This window comes from Bos indicus, chromosome 2 (genome assembly GCF_029378745.1).
Source record: "Bos indicus isolate NIAB-ARS_2022 breed Sahiwal x Tharparkar chromosome 2, NIAB-ARS_B.indTharparkar_mat_pri_1.0, whole genome shotgun sequence".
Classification (NCBI taxonomy): Eukaryota; Metazoa; Chordata; class Mammalia; order Artiodactyla; family Bovidae; genus Bos; species Bos indicus.
The window spans coordinates 1,864,264-1,887,080 of NC_091761.1; the positions used below are offsets into that span (position 1 = coordinate 1,864,264).

General features: G+C 40.7%; 1 protein-coding gene across 4 annotated transcripts in view; it reads left to right on the forward strand.

Moving 5' to 3' along the window:
• PLEKHB2 (pleckstrin homology domain containing B2) overlaps positions 1-22,817 on the forward strand; it is a 50,164-nt gene that overhangs the window by 9,599 nt on the left and 17,748 nt on the right. For all 4 annotated transcript variants that reach the window (XM_070801523.1, XM_019968819.2, XM_019968836.2 and 1 more), the window contains exons 2-6: positions 6,927-6,971; positions 8,628-8,780; positions 10,099-10,201; positions 18,605-18,644; positions 19,854-19,943. In XM_070801523.1, the coding sequence (XP_070657624.1) occupies positions 6,935-6,971; positions 8,628-8,780; positions 10,099-10,201; positions 18,605-18,644; positions 19,854-19,943 (423 nt within the window). In that variant the 5' untranslated portion in view covers positions 6,927-6,934. The remainder of the gene's footprint in view (positions 1-6,926; positions 6,972-8,627; positions 8,781-10,098; positions 10,202-18,604; positions 18,645-19,853; positions 19,944-22,817) is intronic.

Below are 22,817 nucleotides of genomic sequence, written 5' to 3' on the forward strand. Positions count from 1 at the left end.
TCTCATACTTCTAAACCCTGAATCTTCACAGTGTTCTGTGACTAGGGTTGGCTTGCTATGTTTTGATTGTTAGCACATGAAAAGCAGAGAAAGCTAAATTTTATATTTATTAGTTACTACTTGTTCATTTACTTTAGACCCTTCACAATGTTCTTAGCAACTCATCTGCTTTTGTTTCTGTTGCCATTCTGTTGCCTTTGTGGATTTATGCAACTAAAATTCACTTCCTGAGAAAGCAGATTAGGCGTTTAATTTGTCATTAATGTTGAAAATAGCAAAGCAGTCACCAGGAGGGGTGATCTTTACGTTATTAATAGATCGTTTGTCTTGGATTCTCATTTTAATGTCACTGTTGGGTTTTCTCTCTTTGAGAGTAATTCTCAATGTGAATTGTTTAGTGCCAAGAAATGTGGATTTCTAGAAATATGTAATATTTCTAAATACTGTAGATGAAAAAATGGGAAGATGGATATTTAAAGTCTGCCTTTTTTTCTTTTTCCCTTCTGAGCACTGAGTTATCCTGTCCTAGGTAACCTCAAGGCAGGGCAGGCTAGCAGGATCCAGGACCAGGAATTGGTCTAGGCTGATGATAAACCTGTTTTGGGCAGTGGCATGTGAATGCTCTACAAGGCTGAGGGCAAGTAGGCTGAGTGATGGGCAGTATCCCTCCTCCTCCGCTCTGTGATCAGGGCTCAGGATATACTGGAGGAGCTTGGCAGGGGACAGACTGTAGATAAAAAGATGTAGCTGTGGTCCAGCATTGGTAAGGTGGGTCATTTAGGAGCAGAAGAGGCAGCTGCTCTTGTTTATGTACTTGTTCCCCTTGTGGTCTCTTTTTTGTGGCCCATTGTTGGGGTCTGTGTTGCGTTACGTCTCACTTACGGGTTGGGAGCCAGAGGCTGAGGATTCCCCTGCTAATGAGGCAATAGCTCCAGGTAGTCGTGTGATATCCAACGTGGTACCTGACAGAAGAGGCTAGCAGACACAGAGGAAGCACGCCTCTTTAATGGAGATAAAGAGCTTGCTTTTTAAGTTTTTGGATGGTTTGTAGCCTGTTCCTACAATCTTCTCTGCTGCCTGTGTTTCAGTACATGTGAGTCCTTAACTCAGAACTCTAGACTTTTTGTCTTAAAAAAGAAATTCTAACATCTTAGACTGTAAATAACAAATATCTCTTACTGTTAATGCTGTAACTTTGAGTTATTTAGTAAGGGGAAGGAGTTACACAAATCAACTTGTTTGACCTGTTTTTTTTTAACCACCACCCCCTTCATTGTGAAATTGAAGTCACAGTGTATGTTTTCTCAAGCACATTCTACAGTGATGTGGCTGTATGGTTTTAATCATTTTTATACTTAGGATGCCTTTTAGCCTCAGTTGGTTCTAATGAACTGTAATTACTGTTTTCACATTGGCACTTGTGTTGTCACAGTTTGGCCATTAAATACCCTTTCTTTAGCTGGTTGACTTCTTTTCTTGAGAGCACCTTTGTTTTTTGACAATAAGACATCTTAGGCACATCTTGAGATATCTTGTCCCTGAATTGTAACCAGCTCATTTTCAAGGAATACAGGCTCCTTTTAGAGGAGACCAGTATTAGAGATAAATATCTGGGCATGTAAGATTGTTCCATATAAGGACTAAGGGTAGACAGGATGATACCAGATAAGAAGCTACCTGAGTCTGCAGAACAATTACCCTTTTTCAAAAAGTCATGAGTTTCTGTTGCTAATTTCAGTTTAAGTTTCTCTCTACCTTGTAATAATCTACCTTTCCCTTTCTTCATTAGTTTTGAACTATTTAGCCATGCCAGAGGTACATTTATAATGCTGTCCTACCTATGTAGAAGTTTTTTTTTTTTTTTTTTTTTCCGTTTTATTCCTGTTTTAAATCTTGCCTCAAGTGGCCTGAAATTGATTTCCAAGTTGGGTTTTCAGTTTTCTCTTGTTGACATCCCCTTGAGTCACATCTACCTGAAAAGTGAAAGAACCCCAGCCTCACGCCCAAGCAAATGCCAAAGAAAACGTAGGCACGATATCTGGCAACTCAAATATTGATGCATACAGTTAGTAAATAACTGGAAAGTTCTCGATCCTTAAGGAACTCTCTTTTTAAGTCTTTATCTTCCTGGATGCTAGTGGATCCAGGATGTGAATGGTCAGTTCTGGATTAATCTGGATATTAATTTTCAGTTCAGTTCAGTCACTCAGTTGTGTCCGACTCTTTGCGACCCTGTCGAATGCAGCATGCCAGGCTTCCCTGTCCATCACCAACCCCTGGAACTTGCTCAAACTTGGGGTGTTAATCTTACAGGCACATAAAGTTGTTGGTCTCAGATTCTTGAAGACCCGTGAATAAATGAAGCTGCTGTTAATTTCAGTGTTAGACTGAGCTGCCATTTTGGCCAGTATGAATGTCAACAAATTGACATTTTGTTGCCAAAGGAATATCAATCACTAGAGATTTTAAAAAGTTTGCCAGAGAAGTTTGGGAAACTCCTTCCTATTGCTCCACAGTTTTACACTGTTCGCTTGGTTCCACATCCACCAGCAAAGTTGTGTGGCGGCATTTCAGTCAGGTTTTATGTATGTGTTGTAAACTAGGTGGCTCCCAGTACCTACAGGCAATTTTTGGCCTAATCCCAACTGTTTTCCTTTTCATATGAAAAGGAAAATAAATGAGTTTCTGTTAATGATTGTAGGAAGTTTTAGTATAAATATCCAGAATTTGCCATGAGTGAATACCCTTCAGTTTTATGTTTTGGGGTAATAATACCACTGCAGAGATGTGATGGCATCTATAACATCCGTCCCCTGTCTTTTTAACTTTTAACAAGTTTAATCTTTTTCTTCCATTAGAGTGTCAACTAACATAAAAGCTGGGCTTTTGGCTTGGTCACTGCTTTATCCTTAGTGTCTGCTGCAAGGCTGGGCACACATCAGATGTTCAAAGAATATTTGTTGAATGAAAATATAATAGTATTATTTCTCTGCCTCAAATCCTTTTGGAAGTAAATGATAGTTTTAGGGACATTACAGGCCACCCGTAACAGTCTTTTGGCACCAGGGACTGTTTTCGTGGAGTAGGGGCCAGTGGGCTGTGGGTAGCAGGCTCTGCTTGTCTGCCACCCACCTCCTGCTGTGTCATGGACCACACCAGTCTGCTTCCTGGGGGTTGGGTACCCTTATTATAGGCTGCAAGTTTCAGAAAACTAGTTCAACTCGGTTTAAGTAATGACGAAACCCATCATTTTGCTTAATGGAAAACCTTGCATTAGCGGGAATTTTCCTGGTCGGGTGAGTCAGTGGCTCAGCAGTTAGCACTGCCTTCTCAACAGTCAGCTGCCTCAGGCGTGTACCCTCACCATCAGCAGCAGTAAGCAGCACGCACATCCTCTGGGAGAAAGAAGAGACTGTGCATCTAGTTCATCTGGGACTGTATGTTTTGAGTACCTAAATGTGGGAAAGATGAAAAAACATCTTTTCTTTCTTGGTGAGGACAAACAGCATGAATTGGCAAAAACTTCAGGGAGACTAAGAACATTCATTTTGAAGATGCTGAAATGTAGGATGACTCGTGAGCCGTACTTGGGCGTGGGAAACATTAAACGAGGGAGAACTCAGTTGTCCTTTTGAGGTGGCTACTTGGGCTTGTGCTCCGTTTTGCCAAACTTCCAAAACTTCTGTGTCTTAAGAGAATACCTAAAAATGCTAAAGTAGAAAACAAAAGTAGCTCATAATTTCAGCCTCCAAATAGTATCTGTTGATGTGTTCAGTCCCTGGCCTGGAAAGATCCCACGTGCCACGGGGAGCTCAAGCCTGTGTGCCACGACTACTGAGGCCATGCTCTGAGCCCACAGGCTGCAACTACGGGGCCTGTGTGTCAGGAGCGCTGCAGCATGCATGCCCCAGAACCCGTGCTCCTCGAGAGGACGGTAGCCCCTGCTCACCACACGCAGAGAAAACACTCAGACAGCAGTGAACCCAGTGCAGCCAAGAATTAAACAGATAAATAAATAAAATGATACATTTGCAAGTTGTTTTTAAAAACTTAAATATTACAGAAAGTTGTAATAGGCCTGAGTATTCACCCTCTTTTCTGACACTCAGCATTGCCTCATTCCTCTCCTCAGAGTTGCACATTATTAACAGTTTTATGATACCTTCCAGAAGACAGTTGTGCTGGTTGATATCAGCTCTGTGTGTTCATTAGCACACACTGTTCTGCTTCAGTCCTTTTCACATCTGTATGATTATCTGCCGTGTGTGGAGGGGCCTCTGGTTGGGGATAGTGTTAGGCATATGTGGGTGAAACTGCATGTGTGTATCAAGGAGGCATATTCCTAGGAATGGTGAGGTTGCTAGGTCAGAGTGTATGAATCTTTAAAATTTGGATGGATATTGTCAAATTCTCCTCCCAGAAGATTACAGCAGTTTTCATTCCTGCCCTTATGCTTTCTCCTTTCTGGGGCCCTATAATAGGTAATGTTGTTAACTTGTGATTTGAATTTTGTTATTTGAATTGAGAGAGAAATGGAGTAGCTTATGAGTTTTTTGCCCATTCATGTTTCTTTTCCTCTAAACTGCCAAATAATTGCTGTTTCTGTTGTAAGTCGACTTTGTAAGTGAAGGAAAGTAACTCACTGCTGCCATGTATATGGTTGTAAAATGTATTTTTCTTAGTTTTTTATTGGTCTTCTTTACTGTTGGCACTCACATTTTTATTTTTATGGAGTTAAAGTTATTAGACTTTTTTTGTGTGTGTGAGTTCTGCTCTTTTTTTGTTCTGCTTTGACCTGGCCACTCCACCTGCTGACACCCATGCACGCCCAACTGTAACTGGGCTATGTAAAGTCATTAGGGCACACCCAGAGAAGGCAATGGCAACCCACTCCAGTACTCTTGCCTGGAAAATCCCCTGGACAGAGGAGCCTGGTGGGCTGCAGTCCATGGGGTCGCTAAGAGTAGGGGACGACTGAGCGACTTCACTTTCACGCATTGGAGAAGGGGCTGGCAACCCATTCCAGTGTTCTTGCCTGAAGAATTAACCCACTCCAGTGTTCTTGCCTGGAGAATCCCAGGGACAGAAGAGCCTAGTGGGCCTCCGTCTATGGGGTCGCAAAGAGTTGGACATGACTGAAGTGACTTAGCAGCAGCGGCAGCAGGGCACACCCAGGGTAGGGCTTAGGCAGCTGGACCCCAGAGCCCCATGATTCCAGGCATGTTAGGAGAAGTCACAAGTCCTTGACAGAGCTGAATCTTTGAGTTCTGGGGCTGTTTTATGTCTATTAAACCTAAGTGGAGTTAGACTTAGTAAGGTGGGCAGGATTGTGTTTTTCAGTCGCCAAGTTCTGTCTGACTCTTTGCGACCCCTTGGACTGCAGCATTCCAGGCCTCTCTGTCTCTCACCATCTTCTGGAATTTGCCCAAGTTCCTGTCCATTGAATCGGTGATGCCATCCCACTACCTCAGGCTCTGTTGCCCTCTTCTTCTGCCTTCAATCTTTCCCAGCTTCAGGGTCTTTTCCAGTGAGTTGGCTGTTTGCATCAGGTGGCCAAAGTATTGGAGTTTCAGCATCAGTCTTACTTTTAAAAAGATGGGCAGGGTGCTGAGGCTAAAAACTAGAATGTATGTGTGGGGGTTTGTATTGGCCCCGTTAACAAGGTATTAGGTAAATTCCAGATGGCCAGTGAGATAAAATGACTTTGGTCCTTTACCCAGCTGAAAGGAGTAAAGACAGACCAAAGGACTGTGATTTTGTGATATGATAAGAAACATGAACTTCTAAAACGTTGGCATTTTCTGAGAGACTAGAGATATTAGGAGTTTTTTTTTTTTTTTTTTTTTTTTAATTCATAATAAATCCCTTCCAACCATACCTGAGTTTATACTAATGAGATGACTCTTGGTGTGGGGTGCACCTAAGTGACTTCAGGATGGGGCTGGTTGCCAGAGGAACCAAGCTTGTGATGAGAAGGTTAGAACTTTCAGCCCCAGTCCTGGACCTCCAGAGATGGCAGAGAGACTGCCGCTTAATCACCAGTGTCCAGTGATGTAATCATGGCTACCTAATGGAATCTCCTTACTGCTGCTGCTGCTGCTGCTAGTCGCTTTAGTCGTGTCTGACTCTCTGCTACCCCACAGATGGCAGCCCAGCAGGCTCCCCCGTCCCTGGGATTCTTCAGGCAAGAACACTGGAGTGGGTTGCCACCCCCTTCTCTGATGCATGAAAGTGAAAAGTGAAAGGGAAGTCGCTCAGTCGTGTCTGACTCTTAGCGACCCCATGGACTGCAGCCTACCAGGCTCCTCTGTCCATGGCATTTTCCAGGCAAGAGTACTGGAGTCGGGTGCCAGGAATCTCCTTAGGAACCCATAAATGACGGAGTTTGAATGGTCACATGGAGATGCTGGGAAGTGGTGCCAGGAGAGGCAATGGAAGCTCTGCTCGCACACTTCGCGCTCTTCGTCTCATCCATTTGGCTGTTCCTGAGTTGAATCCTTTTATAATAAAGAGAAAATTGTAAAGTGTTTTCCTGAGTTCTGTGAACCATAGCAGATTATTGAATCTCAGGAGGGAGTCAGTATATATTTATATGAATTTGTATGTATAAGTAAATCAGTTTATATGTATCAGTCTCCCAATTTATACATCAGAAATACAATAGGCCTAGGACTTTTCTCTAAAGTGGGAGCACTCTTCTGGAACTGAACCTTTAAGCTGTGAGGTCTGATGCTAACTCCACATAGTTAGTGTTGGAATCCACCTGAATCAGTAGACATCCAGTTGGTGTCCTGAGAATTGGAGAATTGGTTACTGGTATGGAAAAACCACACATATTTGGTGTCAGAAGTGAGTAAAAACAGCTCATATGGATCATTCTGTTTTCTGAATATGATTTTGAACCTGCCTATTTTTTTTTTCTGTAGGTGAGAAAATGGCATTTGTGAAGAGTGGATGGTTGCTGCGACAGAGTAAGTATAGTTCACGAGTGAGCCCCTTGGTCTGGGTTTAGAGTTGCCTTAGGACTCATCTTTTATTTCTGTGGCTGATACTGCTGACATATATAAACAAATAACAAAGTCTTATTAATGCTGTTGCTCTGGATTTCCTCTTGCAGATTTTTAGATTTCTGTAAACTGTTTTTCTGCACACATGAAGCTTCTTCTTGCTTGCTGCCTTGACAGAAACCAGGGGATAGTAGTCCCTGCTGGTTTTTCTTACTAGCATTCTCTATTATTAATGGCTAACCTGAGGTTCTTAAGTCTACCCAAACTGAGCTGGTATATTACTATGAAGGTAGTGCTTACTTTGTAGGAAATAGCTATCTCATCCTAGGAATTGAACGGTGATGAGATTCTGAAATACTGGTCTTCAATTATAGATTAAGATTTGCTCTGAGGGAGTGCGTTTATCTAAAACCAAATCTTTTTCGTCTCCTAAAGGACTCTGGAGAAGAGACTCAGTTCTTTCCCTGAGAGATTGAGTTCATTTTCTTGGACTTGTCTCTGTGGGCCTGACAGTCTGGTTTAGGATTCTGAATTTGGGGCTTTTGATGGCAGGTGTGGTGCTTGGCTGGCACTCCTCAGCCTCGTGATCACACCTGTCTGTATTTGGGTGGCTCTCTTCAGTAGTTTTTGCACAGCTCAGGCGCTGCCAATCATATAGATACTGGATGCCAATTGTTTATCAGTTCGGGCAAATGCTGTGGTTGCCCCTCTCAGCAAGGTGGGTGCTTGATAGTGGTAAGAGAAATTCGGAAGGCTGCTGTGATGAGTATTCTTTTGGGACCTGCAGTGGACATGGGAGATACGGAGAGGCACATGCAATGGAATTTGTGCACATTGGCCTAGAATTGGGATCTATAGGAGCAAAAGATGTAGCTGTTAGGTATAGATATGGTGCAGGGATGACTTTTAGTTTTCCTTTTTCGTTGACAAGGAAATTAGAGTTTTGTGAAGTTAAATGCCTAGTCCAATATTACAAATGAAAGGATGCATTCTCTCAAACTGATAGACTGTGATGGATGCATGCTGGATGGGAGCCAGGCCTTGGGAGTGAATGTGTCCAGTATCTGAGCCTGCCTCTGCATAGTCTCAGGCGGGGAGACTCTCCCACACTGTGGGATGTAAGGGAAGGTGAATGTTAGAGAAAAGTACACATGAAGGCCTTTCAAGAAAAAGAGAAAGATATTTTCCAGAAGAGGAAGGTATTACTGTTATTTCTAAATAGAGAATTTATAGTCCAACATTTTCTAATCAATCTAGCAGTTAGATACTACTCGGAAGGTTTAGATATACCACATGGAGAGTTAAATGCTAGACATGTTTCATTAGCTCAAAATTTATTCAGCTTTTTTTTCCTTTTATGTTTTGAAACTTCAGTCGGCAGGGTTCTCAGTAGGAATGACATTCTCATCTTGGTGTATGCTGCCTGCATCCCCGGTGCAGCAGGAGTGTTGGTGCAGTCCGGGTCTGCTTTCACTTCCGTTTTGATAGACTGCCCTGGGCAGGCGTATGCAGGGATCCTTTTGGGGCAAGAGGAAAGTTTCCTTTGTTTCTGTTACCTGTGAGTCAGAGGACAAAGTCCTTGCTTTTCCACTCAAAGCCAACATTTCCACTTTTTTTCAGGTACTATTTTGAAGCGCTGGAAGAAGAATTGGTTTGACCTGTGGTCAGATGGTCACCTGATCTATTATGATGACCAGACTCGGCAGAGCGTAGAAGATAAGGTCCACATGCCAGTGGACTGCATCAACATTCGCATGGGGCATGAGTGTCGGGGTAAGTGGGTTTGCCGTGTCCAGCTTCTGTCACCTACCGTTCCCCATTCTTGGTGGGAGTGATTCCTCTTTCTTAGCCACTTTGCTTTCATTTACAGATCAAGAAGGGTTTCATGTAGGAAGAGGTAGCCAGATGAAACCAGACACCTGATTAAAACCCATATGGGTCGGCAGGTTAATTTTCTCCCATCAGTCCACATTTCTGTTCTCTTTCATGAAGAAAGTGGTTGAGAACTAAGGAATCAGAGTGCTGGGAACCCCAAGAAGGATGGAGCTACTCTGGGTAGTTTAGATTTTGTGACTCAGAAACTGGCTTATTGAGAGCAGCTCCAGTCAGTTTCTTAAAATCTGATGTCTTTCCTGGAGTTACCTCTTATATAAATTTTGAAGGAGTAGTTTTTTAATAAGCACAGATTTTTCTGTTTCTAATTAATGGCATATGTGGATTTCTCTGTTTGTTTTATTAACTCTGGAGTACAGAGTCCGCTGTAGTAACCATTGGTATTATAACATCCTGCCCATATAAGTTCTTGAAACACAAGTTTCTTTGGACTAGTTGTTGAAATTCTTACTTGAACCAGGCTCAGATATTATAGGTCTTATACTTCTTGGTACACAGATATACTTTATTTCTTTTTATGAGTCTTTTTGTTTGTTTTAAAAAAATATTTATTTTGGTTGTGTCGAGTCTTAGCTGCCGCACGTGGGATCTTTGTTGCCGGGTATTTTGTTGCAGCGTGCAAACTTCTCTCTAGCTGTGGTGTATGAGCTATAGAGTGTGTGGGCTTAGCAGTTGTGGCGTACAATCTCTGGTTGTGCCGCACGGGCTTTTGCTCGGGCTTAGTTGCCCCGTGGCATGTGGGATCTTAGTTCCCTAACCAGGAATCAAACCCCCATTCCCTGCATTGGAAGACAGATTCTTAACCATGGACCACCAGAGAAGCCCCAGAGATACTTTGAACATCTGATTTTCACTTCTAAAGCAGCGATGTAGTTTGATGCTTCCTGTGAATAAAAGAAGTAAGTATTCTAGTAACTGATGCTTTGCCACACTTTTCATTGTGCTTAGTGTTCTGATGTCTGGGCTGTTCTGTGTGTCACCATATGTGGATGCCCTCTTAAAGAGACTTACTTGTTTGTCCTGCAGGAAGTCTAATTAGTACGGGGTAATGATTCATGTGTTTGGTTCTGTAGGGCAGAATAAAGGTGTTTTATAATTACAGTGTTCTGAAGTACTGGTCCTTTGCTTATCTGAGCTATTAAGAAGAAATCCTTGGGGAAAAAAAAGTGGTATTAATATTTCTGTATATTTTTTATAGATATTCAACCACCAGATGGGAAGCCAAAAGACTGTATGCTGCAGATTGTTTGCCGAGATGGAAAAACCATCAGTCTTTGTGCAGAAAGCACAGATGATTGTTTGTAAGTTTTTTCTGATGTGTTTAACTTAACAAGTACTTTCTGTTTTAATTTCCAGTTGCAGGAAGGAAGAAGCATGGGAGTTAAGTTTTCCTTTAGACAGCAGAAAAGTGACTTAGAGATGTGTGAAAGGAATGTTAACAGTGTCTTAGTCCATATCTGATGCCCTGATGCTGGTTTCTGCCTCTGCAGAGCTGCTCATGCAGTGTCCTGATACAGTGACTGTGGCAGGAAGTATGAGATACAGTCGCTTTGCGTTCTTTGCTCATTACTAGATGTGTACTGGACGATGGGCATGGCTAAGTGGGTTCTGAAACCTTTTGATTTTTTTGGCTGTGCTGCCTGGCTTGTGGGATATCAGTTCCCTAACCAGTAATCAGACCTGGGCCCACAGCAGTGAGAATGCAGAATCCTAACCTGTAGACTAGCAAGGAATTACCATTAAATCTTGTTATTTTAATGTAAATATCTTTTTAAATAGCAGTGACATCTGTATTATATAGCCTTTTCCCTCTTTTGATGGTTCTCACTCCCATTTGCTATCTCTGAAGAAAGAGTATAGAAATATAAGAAGGAAAGCCCAACTTTATTAATTCTCATCCCATAACATCCCATACATAGGATTAATGTAGGACGAGAATCTTGAAAACTCTGAATTTTTTTTTTTCCTGTCCACACTCTACCACTACCATAGGTTAACTCTGGACATTTTGAGAATTCATTAACAGAGATTATAATAATATTCCTGTATATTAAAATATTCATATGTATATGACATTTTTATAAAATCCAGGTGGCCAGTTTGTTAGAGTACCTGACCCTGCATTTTATATATATGCTTATCCTCAATATAGGCATGCTAAAGTTTAGGGTTTATTTTAAATGCCAGATGTAGTTTCTTTTTTACATTCTTATTTATATTAGTGAATCATAAATGTCACTTTCTGGAAGAAGTGTAGCTTTCATACAGACAAATGGAGACATGAACTCATCAAGCCAGTTAGCTACTGTTTTATAAATTGGATCTCTGTGTATTTTTACTAGTCAGTAATTTAAGCTTGTGTACATTGAACACTTCCTTTGAACTGGGCTCTGTGCTGACTGCTTCATATATATTGTTTAATCCTCACTTTATAACATGGGTTGTTGTTGTTCAGTCGCTCAGTTGTGTCTGACTCTGTGACCCCATGGACGGCAGCACACCAGGCCTTCATTGTCACCCAGAGTTTGCTCAGACTCATGTCCATTGAGTCGATGATGCCATCCAGCCATCTCATCTGTCATCCCCTTTTACTCCTGCCGTGTCTTTCCCAGCATCAGAGTCTGTTCCAAGGAGTCACCTCTTTGCATCAGGTGGACAAAGTATTGGAGCTTCAGCATCGGTCCTTCTGATGAATATTCCATGATATTGATTTCCTTTAGGATTAACTGGTTTGATCTCCCTGGTGTCTAAGACACTCAAGATTCTTCTCCAGCACCACAGTTTGAAGCAACAATTCTTTGGTGCTCAGCCTTCTTTATGGTCCAACTCTCATGTCTGTACATGAGTACTGAAAAAACCATACCTTTGACTAGATGGACCTTTGTTGACAAAGTGAGGTCTGTATTTTTTAGTACGCTGTCTAGATTTGTCATAGCTTTCCTTCCAAAGACCAAGCATCTTTTAATTTCATGGCTGCAGTTACTATCTGCAGTGATTTTGGAGCCCAAGAAAATGAAATCTGATACTGTTTTACTTTTTCCCATTTATTTGCCATGAAGTAATGGGACTTACTCCTTGGAAGCAAAGTTATGACCAACCTAGATAGCATATTCAAAAGCAGAGACATTACTTTGCCAACAAAGGTCCTTCTAGTCAAAGTGAAAGTGAAGTCGCTCTGTCATGTCTGACTCTTTGTGACTCCATGGACTGTAGCCTACCATGCTCCTCAGTCCATGGTATTCTCCAGGCAAGAGTACTGGAGTGGGTTGCCATTTCCTTCTCCACCTTCTAGTCAAGGCTATGGTTTTTCCAGTGGTCATGTATGGATGTGAGAGTTGGACTGGGAAGAAGGCTGAGTGCCCGAAGAATTGATGCTTTTGAACTGTGGTGTTGGAGAAGACTCTTGAGAGTACCCTGGACTGCAAGGAGATCCAACCAGTCCATCCTAAAGGAGATCAGTCCTGGGTGTTCATTGGAAGGACTGATGCTAAAGCCGAAACTCCAATACTTTGGCCACCTCATGTGAAGAGTTGACTCATTGGAAAAGACCCTGATGCTGGGAGGGATTGGGGGCAGGAGGAGAAGGGGACGACAGAGGATGAGATGGCTGGATGGCATCACCGACTTGATGGACATGAGTTTGAGTGAACTCCGGGAGTTGGTGATGGAGAGGGAGGCCTGACGTGCTGTGATTCATAGGGTCGCAAAGAGTCAGACTCGACTGAGCGACTGAACTGAACTGAACAGAATGGGACTGGATGCCATGATCTTAGTTTTTTGAATATTGAGTTTTAAGCCAGCTTTTTCACTGTCCTCTTTCACACTTAACAAGAGACTCAGGGGCTCTGTGTCAACTTAGAGGGGTGGGATGGGGAGAGAGATGGGAGGGAGTTTCAAAACGGAGGGGACATAGGTATACCAATGGCTGATTCATTTTGAGGTTTGACTGAAAACAACAAAATTCTGTAAAGCAATTATCCTTCAATAAAAAATTAATTTAAAAAAATTCAAGAGGCTCTTTAGTTCTTCTTCACTTTTTGCCATTATAGCGGTATCATTTGCATATCTGAGGTTGTTGATATTTCTCCCAGCAACTTTAATTCCAGCTTGGGGTTCATCCAGACCGGCATTTTGCATGATGTACTCTGTATACAAGTTAAATAAGCAGGGTAACAAAATACAGCCTTCCCATACTTCTTTGCCAATTTTGAACCAGTCCGTTGTTCCATGTCTGATTCTAATTGTTGCTTCTTGACTTGCATACAGGTTTCTCAGTAGACAGAAAAGGTGGCCCGGTAGTCCCATCACTTTAAGAATTTCCCAGGGTTTGTTGTGATCCACACAGTCAAAAACTTTAGTGTAGTCAATGAAGCAGAAGTAGATGTTTTTCTGGAATTCCCTTGCTTTTTCTGTGAACCAACAGATATTGGCAATTTGATCTCTGGTTCCTCTGCCTTTTCTTAATCTAGGTTGTACATCTGGAAATTCTGGGTTTACATACTGTTGAAGCATACTTTGAAGGATTTTTGAGCATTACATTGCTAGCATGTGAAATGAGCACAATTGTTTGGTAGTTTGAACATTCTTTGGCATTACCTTTCTTTGGGATTGAAATGAAAACTGACATTTTTCGAGTCCTGTGGCCACTGCTGAGTTATCCCGATTTGCTGACATATTGAGTGCAGCCCTTTAACAGCATCATCTTTTAGGATTTTAAATAGCTCAACTGGAATTCCATACTTCTTCTAGCTTTTGTTCATAGTAATGCTTCCTAAGGCCCACTTGACTTCACACTCCAGGATGTCTGGCTCTAGGTGAGTAACCACACTATTGTGATTATCTGGGTCAGTAAGGCCTTTCTTGTACAGTTCTTCTGTGTATTCTTGCCACCTTTTCTTATTATCGTCTGCTTCTGTTAGGTCCATACTGTTTCTGTACTTTATTGTGCCCATCTTTGCATGAAATGTTCCCTTGGTATCTCTAATTTTCTTGAAGAGATCTCTAGTCTTTCCCATTCTATTGATTTTCCTCTATTTCTTTGCATTGGTCACTTAAGAAGGCTTTCTTATCTCTCCTTGTTTTTCTCTGGAACTCTGCATTAAGTTGGGTATATATCTTTCACTTTTTCCTTTTCCTTGTCTTCTTTTCTCAGCTATTTGCAAGGCTTCTTGGAACAACCACTTTTTCTTCTTGCATTTCTTTTCCTGTGGAATAGTTTTGGCCACTGTCTCCTGTGCGGTACTGTGAACCTCCATCCATAGTTTTTCACGCACCCTGTCTACCAGATCTAATCCCTTGAATCTATTCATCACCTCTACTGTATAATCATAAGTGGTTTGATTTAGGTCATACCTGAGTGGAAGAAAATAGTTTTCCCCACTTTCTTCAATTTAAGCCTGAAGTTTGCAATAAGGAGCTCATGATCTGAGCCACAGTCAGCTCCCGGTCTTGTTTTTGCTGACTATATAGAGCTTCTCATTCTTTGACTCTCAAGATTTCAATCAGTCTCATTTCGGTGTTGACCATCTGGTGATGTCCATGTGTAGAATCATCTCTTGTGTTTTTGGAAGAAGGTGTTTGTCTTTATAGCCCTTTGTTCTTAACTGCTCTACTCTACTGTATGCTGAGATGTCATGTGTGGACTGTTCCTTTAAGTAATAGTGGAAAAAAACATCTAGAACTAAAATTTTAGAATAGTTTAATAACGAAACATAGAGGAGGGAGAAGAGTTGTCATAGAGGAGGGAGAAGAGTTCAAAATACACTGAAAGACTTGCCTTGTTTAGCTTTGAAGAGCTAGGTGAGTCAGAGGAGGCTGTTTCTTAACCTGTATGGGAAAACAGAGGTTTATTTATGTGTTGATTTTAAGCATCAGTTCTTCAGCACTCAACCTTCTTTATGGTAATTCACATCCATACATGACTACTGGGAAAACCATAGCTTTGACTAGATGGACCCTTTGTCAGCTAAATGATGTCCTATCTGCTTTTTAGTATGCTGTCTAGGTTTGTCATAGCTTTTCTTCCAAGGAGCAAGTGTTTTTTAATTTCATGGGTGCAGTCACCATCCATAGTGATTTTGAAGCCCAAGAAAATAAAGTCTGTCACTGTTTCCATTTTTCCCCCATCTATTTGCCATGAAGTGATGGGACTGGAAACCATGAGCTTATTAGTTTTTTGAATGCTGAATTTTAAAAAAATTAAATTTATTTTAATTGAAGGATACTTGTTTTACAATATTGTGTTGTTTTCTGCCAATTATCAACATGAATCAAGCATAGGTATACTTATGTTGATAAGTATACCTGCCTGTTGAACAACAGCCTGTTGAACAACAACCCTGCCTGTTGAACCCCCCTTCCACCTCCCTTCCCATTCCACCCCTCTAGGTTGTTACAGAACCCTGTTTTTAACCTTCACCAAGAAGCTCTGTAGTTCCTCTTCACTTTCTGGCATTAGGTTGGTATCAGCTGCATATCTGAAGTTGTTGTTATTTCTCCCAGCAATCTTTTTTTTTTTTTTTAAGATTTATTTATTTGTGGCTGTACGGGTCTTTGTTGCCGCCCTGCGGCTTTCTCTAGTTGTGGAGAGTGCAGGTTACTGTCTAGCTGTGGTGCACAGGCTTCTCACCACAGTGGCTTCTCCTGTTGTGAAGCATGTGTTCTAGAGTGTTGGCTCAGTCGCGTGGCACATGGACTTAGTCGCTCCATCCGTGGCATGTGGGATCTTCCTGGAGCAGGGATTGAACCCATATTCCCTGTATTGGCAGACAGATTGTCAACCACCGGACCACCAGGGCCGCCCTCTCCCAGCAATCTTTGGTTTCATCCACACCAGCATTTTGCATGATGTACTCTGCGTATGAGGTAAACAAGCACGGTGACAACATACAGCCTTGACGTACTCCATTCCCAATTTTAAACCAGTCCATTGTTCCATGTCCAGTTCTAACTGTTGCTTCTTGGTCTGGCTGTAGGTTTCTCAGGAGACAGATAAGGTGGCCTAGTAGTCCCCTCTCTTTAAGAATTTTCCACAGTTTGCTGTGATTGACACAAAGGTTTTAGTGTAGTCAATGAAGCAAAAGTAGATGTTTTTCTGCAATTCCTTTGCTTTTTATGATCCAGTGGATATTGGCAGTTTGATCACTGATTCCTCTGCCTTTTCTAAATCCAGCTTGTACATCTGGAAGTTCTCAGTTCATATACTGTTGAAGCCTAGCCTGAAAGATTTAGAGCATTATCTTGCTTAGCATGTGAAATGAGTGCAATTGTATGGCTACCTTAGAATGGCTGTTACCAAAAAGATAAAACATAAGTTGTTGGGTGAGGATGTAGAGAAAAGGGAATCCTGTGCACTTTTGGTGGGAATGTAAATTTATGAAGCCACTATGGAAAACAGTATGGAGGTTCCTCAAAAAAACAAAAATAGAAGTAAGATATGATTCTGAAATGCCACTTTTCAACATATATTTGAAGGGGATTAAATGGTTGTGTTGATGAGATAGCTGCAACCTTGTGTTTCTTGCATTATTTATAGTAGCCAACACATGGAAGCAACTTAAGTGTCTGAAGAATGAATGAATTGATAAATAAAATGATACACACACACACAGACTTGCACATGTGTGGGCAATGGACTGTTAATCAACTATAGAAAAAGAAACCCTGCTTTCACAACAATATAAATGGATCCTGAGGGCCTTATGCTAAGTGAAGTAAGTCAGACAGAGAAAGAAAAATGACTGTATTTCTCACTTATGTGAAGAATCTAAAAAAGCTGGACATGACTGAACAATTAACACTTTCATTTTCATAGAAGTGGAGAGTAGAATTCTGTTTACCAGTGGTTGAGGGAAATGGTGAGATGTTGGACAAAGGGTATAAGCTTCCAGCTGTAAGATGAGTAAGTTCTCGGCATCTCTTGTACAGCAGTGATTATAATTAATAGTTCTGTTTCATATACTTGAAAGTTAAGGGAGTAGATCTTAAATGTTATCACCAAAGAAGTAAAAAATTAATCAGGTGTGTAGGGGTAGAGGTCCCTTATTGCAGCAATCAATTTATATTATATGTGATTCTGATCATCATATTGTACACCTTAAACTTAATTTATTATATATCAGCTTCTCAAATACCAGCATTATTTTTAAGTGCAAAATATTGCTGACCTTCTGTATCTCATATGTGGAACTTTATGTAGCCATTTAAAAAATCAAATATTAATAGATCTGTGTCTGTAACATGACCTGATAAAGTATAGGTTTAGTGCAGTTAATTAAGCATGGTGCATTTTATATTTATTTAAAAGTGAAGGACTTCCCTGGTGGTCCAGTAGTTAAGACTCAATGCCTCCACTACATGGAGCATGGGTTAATCCCTGGTCAGGGAACTAAGATCCCATATACCTGCAGCTCAGCCAAAAATTAAAAAAAAAAAGGAAAAACTATAATATAGATTATAGTTTAAATATTACATATGTATCAATACTGTAGATTTTTTCCTTTACATATTATATATTCCTAGTGCATGTCTCAAGTGAGTTGACTGAGTGAGTCATGAGGTAAGGGCTAAGTTCATTTGCTTAGTCGTGTCTGACTCTTGCGACCCCATGGACTGCAGCACACTAGGCTTCCCTGTCTGTCACCAACTCTCAGAGCCTATTCAAACTTACGTCCATTGAGTCAGTGATGCCATCCAACCATCTCATCCTCTGTTGTCCCCTTCTCCTCCTGCCCTCAATCTTTCCCAGCATCAGGGTCTTTTCATATTAGTCAGTTCTTTGCATCAGGTGGCCAGGAGTTTCAGTTTCAGCATTGGTCCCTCCAATGAATATGCAGGACTGATCTCCTTTAGGATGGACTGGTTGGATCTCCTTGCAGTCCACGGGACTCTCAAAGAGTCTTCTCCAACACCACAGTTGAAAAGCATCAACTCTTTGGTGCTCAGCTTTCTTTATAGTCCAACTCTCACGTCCATACATGACTACTGGAAAAACCATAGCTTTGACCGGATGGACCTTTGTTGGCAAAGTAATGTCTCTGCTTTTTAATATGCTGTCTAGGTTTGTTATAGCTTTTATTCTAAGGAGCAAGTGTCTTTTAATTTCATGGCTACAGTCAGCATCTGTGGTGATTTTGGACCCCCCAAAATAAAGTCTGTCACGGTTTCCATTGTTTCCCTATTTGCCATGAAGAGATGGGACCAGATGTCATGATTTTAGTTTTCTGAATGTTAAGCTTTAAGCCAACTTTTTCACTCTCCTCTTTCACTTTCATCAAGAGGCTCTAGTTCTTCACTTTCTTCCAAAAGAGTGGTATCATCTGTGTATCTGAGGTTATTGATATTTCTCCTGGCAGTCTTGATTCCAGCTTGTGCCTCATCTAGCCCAGCCTTTCACATGATGTACTCTGCATATAAGTTAAATAAGCAGGGTGACAGTATACAGCCTTGACATATTCCTTTCCCGATTTGGAACCAGTCTATTGTTCCATGTCCAGTTCTAACTATTGCTTCTTGACCTGCATACAGATTTCTCAGGAGGCAGGTAAGGTGGCTGAGAACCCCACAAACAGTATGAAAAGAGCTAAAAGTCTGTTATTAAAACAAGGTTTTTAAAAAGTTCTGATGCCACTGCAGGTTTTGAGAACCATTGAGATGGATGTTGGATTGCCTCAAATAAAGTACCTCTTTCTTTTTCTTTTCTTTAGGGCCTGGAAGTTTACACTCCAGGATTCCAGGACAAACACAGTAAGTTGCTAATGGCAGTCACTTACAATGTTTTCTCATAGTCTTGCTGTAAAAAAATGGGAGAGTAGGAGGGTAAGAAGGAAAATGGCAATGTTTTTTGCCACTCGGCCCTGGATGAGCAAGCAGAGATAGACAGGCTGAGTTTCACTGACAGCTGGATTTTGGAAAACATTTTAGCAGGAGCCAGTCTAACACAGGCACATTAATCCCAGTGTTATTTTTTAGAAATGTCTGTATCTCACAAAGATTTACAGCACTTTGAATTCTGCTGTGGTTTGCAGAGAAGGCACAAAAGGGATTAAGGGCCCTTTCCATGTATAGCATCTCAGCCTGTGAAATAGACATTTTTGAATCTTGTACTTGTCTCTAGTTTCTTTTGACTTTAGGAGGTAACTGAGACAGTAAACACCATTTGTAGAGGCTAGTGGTACCATCTTTGTGTCTGTCAGGGAGTAAAAGGCAGTTCCCTATTGTCAACATTTTCTTTCATTCTTCAGATAGGATTTTATTTTTTCCTTTATTTCTCTAGGAGGAAAAGAAACAGATAGATGGAGCTTTTAAAATGAATTGTACAGGTGGGAAAAGAAAGTAAAAAGACTTAATATTCAAATGCTATTTTTTACTAGTTTTTTTAGCTCAGGACTATTCTTCCTCCTAAGCGTACTCTAAAACTCCCATTACCTTTTCTTTGATGAAAATTCTCTACTCGAATGAAGTTATTTAATATTGATGATTCATATAGTTAAGGACAAGAGCCAAGGTGATTCTCTATGTGTATTTTTTTTAAAGGAGCACATGTATTTTTGTTTTCCACTGAGGGGTAATTTAATGAAAGATTTAAAAAGTTTTTAATGTAGAAACCAGATTGTGAGTGCAGGACATATCCCTGCCTGCTACATTTCAGACTGTAGGATTTTTATTTGTGAACAAAAGTCTTGTTGAGAGTGGTATAACATCTTTTAAAGGGCCTGGGTAACACTGGAGGCTCTGTGGCTTTCTTGGGCAGTGAGAACTCTTTTACCCTCTACTGGTGACTGAGGAGGACCAACTCCTCTTTAATTCAAAGGACACTAAATGCAGGGTGGGGGGCAAGGAGAAGGTCATCTTGCTAGTCATTGCTTCTCAGAAAGTTGTTATATTTGCCTTTCAAAGATTAAACTTTTTGGCCTTTAATTTTTTTTTTTTTCCCACAATTTCTCTCCTCTCAAGGCTTATGTTGGCTCAGAAGTCATGTATGATGAGACAGCTGTGGCTTCCTCCCCACCTCCTTACACAGCGTATGCTGCACCGACCCCTGAGGTAGGGAGCAGATCTTCACTTTACAGAATCCAACTGAGGGAAACTTGGGGTCTCTGTGCTACCATCCTTTTAACTAAAAGAAAACTTTGAGCCAAACAGTATTAGAGAAATTAGAAATGTACTTGAAACCCTTTCCTTCTTTAACATTTTTTCTCTCTCAAACAGATTATCTATTGTCTTTTGCTTTCATAAAGCACCTGCTTTATATAATTTTCATGTTCATATTTTCAAGATAGACCCAAAAATGAATCATGGTATTAATAATATGATTCTGATGATCTAAGTTTATACTTAATTTTTTTACTTGAATACTCTTTATAATCAGAAAAAAATGCTTTTTTAATTTGAAGAAACAAAACCAGAACCTGAAAGTCACACACCAAACCCCTCTGGGTGTGCCCTAATTAGAGGGCCAGGGGTTCAGTGCTGCATATGGAAGCCTCTGTTGCAGGAGGCACTTCTGCCTTTTTTTTTTTTTTTTTTCTTTTTTCACTTTTAAATAATTGTAGACTTAACAAGAAATTGCAAAGAAAAATCTCATGTACTCTTTACCCTGTTCCCTAGCTGTTACATGGTAAATGAAATCAAAACCAGAAGTTTGAAATTGGTGTAGTGTTTATATCTGGTTCTGTCATTTTATCATGCATGTAGATATGTGTATCTACTATCTCAATCAAGATGTAAAACTGTTTATAATATCCTCTTCCTACTACACCCTCTTATAGTCACACCCTCCTTCCCCTTCCCTAACTGCTGTCAATTACTGATTTGTTGGCCATCTATATACTTGTGTCATTTCCACAGTGTGTGTAAACAGAATCATACAGCTTGTGATCTTTTGAGTTTGATGGTTTTACTCAGCACAGTGCCCTTGTTGCATTGTTAAATCGCAACATTCAAATTGTTGCGTGTGTCGGTGGTCTGTTCCTTTTTATTGCTGAATGGTATGCCATGATAGGAGTGTACCACATTTTGTATTGAGAGACATTTACCTGTTGGGGGACATTTTGGTGGTTCTAGATTCTGGCTGTTACCAGTAAACCTACTGTGAACCCTAACGTACAGGTTGTTGTGCGGACATAAAGTTTTATTTCTCTGGAATAAATGCCCAAAAATGCAGTTGCTAAGTTGAATATATTAAAGTATATGATTAGTTTTTTAAAAAACTGGCAAACTACTTTCCAGAATTTTTCTACCATTTCACTTTTCCATCATTAGGGTGTGAATGATTCATTTTCTCTGTATCCCACCAGCTTTTGGTATTGTCACTTTTTTATTTTAACTGTTCAGTAGGTGTGTAGTGATATTTCATTGTGATCTTAATTGCATTTCCCTAGTAGCTTGTGATGCCGAACATCTTTTTGTGCTTATTTGCCATCTGTGTATGCTGTTCAAGTAAGCTGTGTTTTCTTGTCTTTTGCTCATTTTCTAATTGTTTTAATTTTTTTATTGTTGAGTTTTGAGAGTTCTTATGTATATGTTTGAGATAGGAATAATCCTTTGTCAGATCTGTGATCTGTAACGTATCTTTTGATTCTCTTGACAGTGCCTTTCACAGTTTTTTATACAGTCTAATTTATGGTCTTCCCTTGTATGGATCGTGTTTGTTGTCACGTTTAACACTTCACCTAGACCACGTTTCCCAAGGTTTTCTCCTATGTTACCTTCCGGTAGTTCGTAGTCCTGGTGTTTACATACAAGTCATTTCCATTAGCAGTTCATTTTTTAAATTTATGTGTTTGTTTACTTATTTATATTTATTTTTGGCTGTGCTGGGCCTTCATTGCTGTGCGTGTGCTTTTCTCTGTGGCAGCGAAGGCTACTCTCCAGTTGCAGTGCGTGGGCTTCTCATTGTGGTGGCTTCTCTTGTTGTGGAGCCTGGGCTCTAGGGCACGCTGGCTTCAGTAGTTGGAGCACGTGGGCTCAGTAGTGGCAGCTCCCAGGCTCTGGCATGCACACACACATAGCAGGCACGCAAGTAAAGCTTGTGCTTACATGCTCAGTCATGTCCGACTCTTCTGCAACCCATGGACTGTAGCCCTCCAGGCTCCTCTGTCCATGGGAATTCCCAGGCAAGAATACTGGAGTGGATGCCCATTTCCTTCTCCAGGGGATCTTCTTGACCCAGGGATCGAACCTGTGTTTCCTGTGTCTCCTGCATTGCAGGTGGATTCTTTACAGCTCAGTAGTTGTGGTGCATGGGCTTAGTCTTTTTTTCTTTCAATGTACATATTACATGGAAGCATGTTTCTTATAGACAGCATGTAGTTTCTTATAGGCAACATGTAGTTGGGTCATGCCCTCACCCCCTCATCTGACAAATTTCTAACTTGTAGTTGGTATATTTAAGACATTTATGTTTTTATTGTGTAAGTTTAAGGTGTACCGTGTTACTTTGAGACCTTTCTATAGTGTAAATGAGTGCCATTGTGGCAATATTTATTACTTTACATAATTACAATATAATATTATGGATCTCAAAGCTTATATAATACTTGTTTCAAGTTTGTATTAAAACACATCAGTCATCCTTTCCTGTAGATCATTTACATATAATGTGATTTTGTTACATTAAGCGTGCTGTTTTAGTGTTTGTGTTTTTGGCTCTATTTTTCATGTCTCTGTTCTTTGTCTTAAGCCTTTTGTGGATTATTGGAACATGTCTTATTTTATTTTACTTATTTTTATTTTTTTGGGCTGTACCACATGGCTTGTGGGACCTTATTTCCTGGACCAGGGATGTAACCTGGGCCCTTAGCAGTCAAAGCATGGAGTCCTAACCACTGGATCACCAGGGAATTCCCATAGAACATGTTTTAGAATTACATTTTGATTTATCTGTAATGTTTTGAGTATCTCTTTGTATTGCTATTA